This window comes from Anastrepha obliqua, chromosome 4 (genome assembly GCF_027943255.1).
Source record: "Anastrepha obliqua isolate idAnaObli1 chromosome 4, idAnaObli1_1.0, whole genome shotgun sequence".
Lineage (NCBI taxonomy): Eukaryota > Metazoa > Arthropoda > Insecta > Diptera > Tephritidae > Anastrepha > Anastrepha obliqua.
The window spans coordinates 83638678-83645097 of record NC_072895.1 but is presented as its reverse complement, the minus strand read 5'-3'; the positions used below and the strand labels follow the sequence as shown (position 1 = coordinate 83645097).

General features: G+C 37.6%; 1 protein-coding gene across 1 annotated transcript; it reads right to left on the bottom strand.

Annotated features, from left to right (window-relative positions):
* Positions 1 to 253: 253 nt before the first annotated feature.
* LOC129244896 (uncharacterized) lies at positions 254 to 4225 on the bottom strand. Its single transcript, XM_054882797.1, has 5 exons — positions 3952 to 4225; positions 3807 to 3893; positions 3383 to 3742; positions 3181 to 3304; positions 254 to 1414 (listed from the first exon to the last, which is right to left on the bottom strand). The coding sequence occupies exons 1-5, from the start codon at positions 4028 to 4030 to the stop codon at positions 484 to 486; spliced, it is 1581 nt and encodes a 526-aa protein (XP_054738772.1). The 5' UTR covers positions 4031 to 4225; the 3' UTR covers positions 254 to 483.
* Positions 4226 to 6420: the final 2195 nt, after the last annotated feature.

Below are 6420 nucleotides of genomic sequence, written 5' to 3'. Positions count from 1 at the left end.
AATAGCGTAAGCGGCTATCGCGTCAATCAAGAAGAAGAAGAATCAGATGACAGCTGGGGGAAAAAGTGATGGGCTAAAAATGGGCTGAATTCGCATGAATATACTAAATTCCGTTTGTTAAGTTATAAAATATTTTTTGAAATTTTAGATGGATCGCTGTGGCTCTGTATGAAGATCAGATGACACGGGAATGATTTAAAGGAGATAGTAAAACAAAAGCAATTGAGGAAATAAAACTTAGAATATAAACCTATTAGTGTATTTGAAACATTCCAGTTTTATTACCAATAATTAAATTCGTTTATCTAAATCCCATACAATTTTGAAGGTAGCCATTTTGGTAAATAATCAATAGTTTTGATGCCTTACAGCGCAATGCACGGATCACAAATGGCACTTTTTTGTTGCTTTGCATTTACAATTTCCATACACCTCAAAATCCTATGCACCTGTATATTAAGTAAGTAAGTACATATATTAAGTCTATTCTGTGAACGATGATTCTCTATCTGCCGTTGTTTTTAAGAAACTCTCAAGTTCGACGGGTTTATTGTAGGCACGCGGCGTCTTATAGACCGCACCTGCTGCTAAGTGTGGTAACAAGTCTTTTTTCGTAACCAACAACTTAGCAGCAGGCGGAGCTGCAAACTTAAAAGTTCTTTTGCGTAAGGTTGGCTCGGAACTTGGTTTCAAACGTGCGGGTATTTCAAATAGACGCGACTTAATTTCAGTTAAAGGTGTCCCAGTGATGGGGCGATCTCGAAACTGACGCTCGACAGGCAAAGTGTTTTTAAGTTGCTCTAATTGTTTTGTGGTCAATACTACCTGATGGCGTTCTTGATCTGGGAAGCGTGGTGCACTTCCTCCGAACAGTTTTTTTCTTTCATGTCTAAATTGCTTAGGCATTTTAACCTTAATGATGCAATTGAAACGTATTTTGGCTGCTGAACCGTCATCCACGATATTTCCGATGCTCTGTCTATGTGGAGCTACAATCATATTAATATATTTATGATCGTGAAATAATTGAAGTGGTTTCTCCAGCCTATGCATTTTTTTCGGCCTTTTAAGTGGTCTCGGTTTGCGCAGTTTTGATTTCGGCGAGCGAAAGACGTGCGCATGACCATGACCCGGTACGTGATGCCAATCGGGCTCACAGAGTAAATGTACTTTAATTTTCTTATATGGCAAATGGCGAGACTTTTTACGTTTCTCCCGATCAATAATTAAGCGAAGACCAGGTGTAAATATTTTTCTACGACAAGGGCAATGTTTCGGAAATCGAATCTCGTAACGTCCCACAGCTGGTAGAAAACTCAAGTGGCGAGGTATTAAGCTTCTTTTTTGCTCCGGTACACAGGATTGGCGTAAAAATAAGTGTGGATTCTGCTTTTTCATGTATTTTTCTGGTGCCCTGCAATGTGGAGGAGCGTATATGTATATGTTACAGTATTTAACTACATACCCTATACAGGGTGGTCCATTAGGTGTTTTCTTATCATATGTTATTTTCACAGCGACAGCTCTTTCGTGCTGGAAATCGTTTCAGCAAGTTAATATCACATCTGAATAACGTCGGGAAATATTGCAAGGCTATTTCCAAAGTCAATATTGCGTAGTATAAACATAGGTGGGCACTTTGCAGTAACAGTAAAAATGCAGTAAATATAATATTTTACTGATATTGCAATTTTTTTTAGTAATCAGTAAAAAAATATTTTTACTGCAATTTTTTTCAGTAATCAGTAAGAAAATATTTTTACTGCAATTTTTTTCAGTAATCAGTAAAAAAATATTTTTACTGCAAATTTTTTTCAGTAATCAGTAAAAAAATATTTTTACTGCAATTTTTTTCAGTAATCAGTAAAAGTTTACTGGTAATGAAAATTAAACTTCATTATCAGTAAAATTTTACTGATTACTGCTATTTGTAATGCAGTAAATTTATAATGCAGTGTGCCCACCTATGAGTATAAACAGTGCGTCTATTAGAAAGAAGTCTAAATGAGCCTTCCCTTAAAGCAGATTCTCATCTCGTTGATTATGTTAACAATCCAAACACCGGGCCTGGGGATCGGAAAACCTGCTTTTGATTGTCGAGGAACAAATGTATCCTCAAAGAATAACTTTTTGGCGCAGATTTTGAAGGAATGGCTTCATTGGCCATATTTGATTGAAAAAATACTACTGGAAATTCCATTTATGCCTACGATAAGCTCTACTGAGCCATGATAAACAATTGTTTGTGACTGAAAATTGAAGACATGCACTTGAACGATCTTTGGTTTCAGCAGAATAGTGCGCTATGCTCCACAGCCGATACTACAATCGATAGTTCGGTGCTTGGATAGCAAGACGGCTGGATTAATGAAACACGTGGCTTATAAAAGACATCGCCACATGGAACAGCAGGGACTTCTGCGAAGTTAATTTTTATGCAACCCAAATGCTTTCGGGGCACGGTCATTTCCGGAAATACTTCTTCAAAATAAGGAAATGCGAGCACCACAAAAGCATGTACGGGGATGCCGCCGAAGATAACTCTAAATACAGAATGCATGCGTTGGGAACAAGAATATCGAAAAATAAAGAATGCAGTCGGTCATATAACAACTGAAAATGTAGTCGATAAGATGCTAAGTAGCGAAGAAACGTGGGAGATCATCAATGGTTTCGCGGAAAGAACTCTGGAAGCAGGCACCTAGGCATAGACCTTTGGTGATGCATTAAAGCATCCGCAAAAAAACAAAAAAAAAAAAAAATAGTGCGGTGCTTGTATGAGATATTAGGCGTCTTGGCGTTGTGAATTGGCCACTTTGAAGCTGCGGCGGTGTCAAACCCATAGACTTTCTCGTGGGCTGCCGTGAAGGATGTGAATGGAAGGGACGTTTATGGGAAGAGTCTCTGGTCTTTAAGGAGAATATCGAGCTAGCCATTCGTGGGATAGAGTCGGAATTCGTTGCTAAAATATTGGAATACTGAGTTAGCAGGTTGCGCTACTGCGAAGCCAGCCGAGGCAGCCACATGAACGAGATCGTGTTCTTTAAATAATGGGAATGTTTGCTCTTATATATAAATATAATTATATAAACTGATAATATACCGAAAAACACTGATTTTTGAATTTTTAAAAAGAAACCCCTATGTGGACCGCCCTGTACACAAACCAATAATACAGACATATTGTAAGCGATCGTATGATAAACAACGTTATATTCTGCCGGTGATGGTTCTGAGGGTGAACGATACACCAGCTTCGGATCGGTGATCATAAAACGAGTTGAAGCAATGCGGCTGCGAGCATCTGTCGACGGAATTAGTCAATTAATTGTTAAAACCTTTTATCATTAGTTTAAGGAAGTTTAAGAACGCTTAGACTTACTGGTGAGGAAAACCCCCTTATGTTTGTTGGATGACATGTTCAAGCGTTCAACCATTTGTGGAAAGTTGTACAAAACCCATTTGCTCTTGGGCCTTTTCGGAGGACCGGAGACTAGCTGCACGAACGTACTTATCCGTTCTCCGGGCAGCTTATTCCAATAGGCGCCACCCAAGCCACGACGCCTGGCGTAAGGCTCATATGTGGTGTTATAAATATTTGGAGGCGGCTGATACGGTTTTGTTTTACTCATATGTTTGCTGATTTTCGACAACTGCCGGTTGAAGCATTGTGGACTTGGTGCGGGATATGCCCCGATCAGTTTTCTAGCCCGTTCCTGACTCTTAGTTTCTTTCTTATCCTCTGTGGCCAATCAAAGGAAAGCGAAATTATATTTAGTGATCATACCGACTGAGAAGAGATTTACCTAAGTTGCAATGCTTATGGTAAAAGTTGCGTTTTCTGCTAATATATTCGGATAGCGGGCGGAAATTGTCATTTTTTATCCGATTTCCTGCAAGGGCATAATTTATTACTAATTCCATAGCATGGAAGCTTACGTGAATACTCACGTGTGAGAAGCAAAAGAGGAATGGTCAGACGTTCTGGGACAAAATTTACTTGACTGGGCTCGCATGCCGTGGCAACCATTTTTGTTCTTTGTTGTGGTCAAATTGCCGAAACTATATTTTATTTTTGCGATGGCGTATTTGAAATCACGCATTTAGCTTTATTGCATCACAATTTTAGTAAATTTAAAGTTTATACATATACACACAATAAATATATAAAAAGCTAAAAAATAAAAGAATAATTGTAAAGGTTGAATTGTATTTCAAAAAACAGAAAAGTCATTCGAACAGACGATGTCATGATATGACGTGAGGCCAAGAGGAATTCCTTAAAGGTGGTGGCACTTGATCAACATTGTTTTGTACGTTTGATTCAAGGCGAATCTATTAAATGTGGGGTTGGTAAATCAGCTGATTAATTTTTTGTTTCGCCGTGTCTCTGTGGCTCATTCATTCATGTAATTCATTTTTTGTTTTCGACTTTGCCAATACTTTGCTGCGACAATGAAACGTACAAAACATTGTTGTTGGCCTCGTGCCATCACCTTCATTAAATGCTCCTTGGTTTGATTCTCACGGCAAAGTATTGGAAAAAAAGAAAACAAAAAATGAGTTCGCCAATGTTTCATTCGGTGCTGACAGCCACATGTACACGGCGAAAGAAAAAAACAAATCGGCTGATTTACTGATATCACCTTCAATAGATTCGCCTTGGTGGTAGCACTAGACAAACACCCATGATTCAATAATGAAAAGTTTGCTCAGTAAGCAGCTTTCTTGTTCCATCTTGACACATTGCCTCCCTCAGCACGGCACTGGGTTGCTAGCTCTATAAATTTTAAGTAGAAGTGGAGGAAAAGTAAAATTTGTAGAAAAAAAATCAAATGATGGTCTGCATACTAACAACAAGTCGCTCAAGTGTTTGTATGGACACATCCAGACTGATATGACATGGAGTATATCCTGACATAATGTTTAAGCCAGGACATGAGAGAGTACTTAATGCAATCCGTTAATGGAGAATTTAAAAAGATTTATTTCTTTTGAAAGAATTCATGCTTTGCAAAGAGCTAAATGGCGCCCATGTACAAATCCTCTACAAGGCTGATTACACTGCACAACAGCATTTCTGATGATTGGGTTATGATACATATTTTTAGTCCAATTTTTAATGACAATTTTAAATCTGTAACTGAAATACCCGTATCAGCTCTATATGACACATTTGACTTTTTGTAATGAAACACTATAGATTTAAAGATTATTTTATTTTATTGCCTTCTTAAGTTTAAAAAAAATTTTCTTTTATATGATATCCTTGCTGAAGTTGAAAGCATAGAACTGTTGTTAATGCTCCAACAATAGTCGGCCATCATGTGTGTGTTCCAGTAACCTTGATAGCGTTCCTCCATCGTACGAAGGTCCTGGTGGAATCGCTCGCCCTGTTCTTCGCTGAGATCCCCAAGATTGGCTGGAAAATAGTCCAGATGGTTGTGAAGAAAGTGTAACTTAATGCTCATATTACATCCAACCCTTTGGAAGTGACCCATTAGTTGTTCGACGTGCTGAGAATAGTCAGAACTTTTTTTATTTCCTAAGAAATTTTGAAGAAGCCAAACAAACTCATTCCATGCCATTTTCTCAATCACTGTCATAGTGTCTATGAAATTTGAGTCTTTTATTAACGACCTTATCTGTGGCCCGTCAAAAATACCCGCTTTTATCTTTTCTTCACCCAATTTTGGAAACTTTTTAAACAGAAAAAGAAAACAATTTCCATTTTTGTCAAGAGCTTTAACAAATTGTTTTATAAGCCCCAGTTTTATATGTAACGGAGGTAAAATTATACGATCCCTTGATACTAAAGGTGGGTTTATCACGTTCTGTTGTCCTGGTACTAACGCTTCTCGAGCAGGCCAATCTTTCTTTGATTTTTAGCTCTACTATCCCATAAGCAAAGAAAACAGGGAAAGTTTGTGTAACCACCTTGTTGGCCTAAAAGAAAGTTTACCATTTTTAAATCGACACATATGACCCAATTGTGTTCCGCATATTTAATTTTGTCTAAAACCAGAGCAATAGTTGTATATTCTTCTGTTACTTTAGTAGAATGTGCAATAGGCAATGAGCCCAATTTGTTCCCATTGTGTAAGAGAACACATTTTAAACTCCGTTTTGATGAATCTATAATTAAACGCCACTCACTAGAAACGTAATTTTGTAATCCCATTGCAGCCATTAAACCAGGTACATTTTTACAAAATACAAAGTCATCTTCTTCAGCAAAATATTCAAAGAAAGTTTGTTCTCTTCTGCGATAGTAAGAAATTTTACTTTCTTTTGTGACTAAGTTTCTTGCTTTTAATCTAGACGCCAAAATTTCTGAACCAGTCTTTGACAGTCCCAGATCTTTAATGAGGTCGTTTAAATCATCTTGGTTAAATGGTTTTGGTGTTCCCAAATCACAAT

Bases quoted from the DNA above. Each gene is read 5' to 3' on its own strand.
- LOC129244896 (XM_054882797.1), bottom strand. From the start codon at position 4,030: ATGGTTGCCACGGCATGCGAGCCCAGTCAAGTAAATTTTGTCCCAGAA. The intron at 3,894-3,951 runs GTGAGTATTCAC...ATGCCCTTGCAG, and splicing joins TCCTCTTTTGCTTCTCACAC to GAAATCGGATAAAAAATGAC. The intron at 1,415-3,180 runs GTCTGTATTATT...TCCACATTGCAG, and splicing joins CATACGATCGCTTACAATAT to GGCACCAGAAAAATACATGA.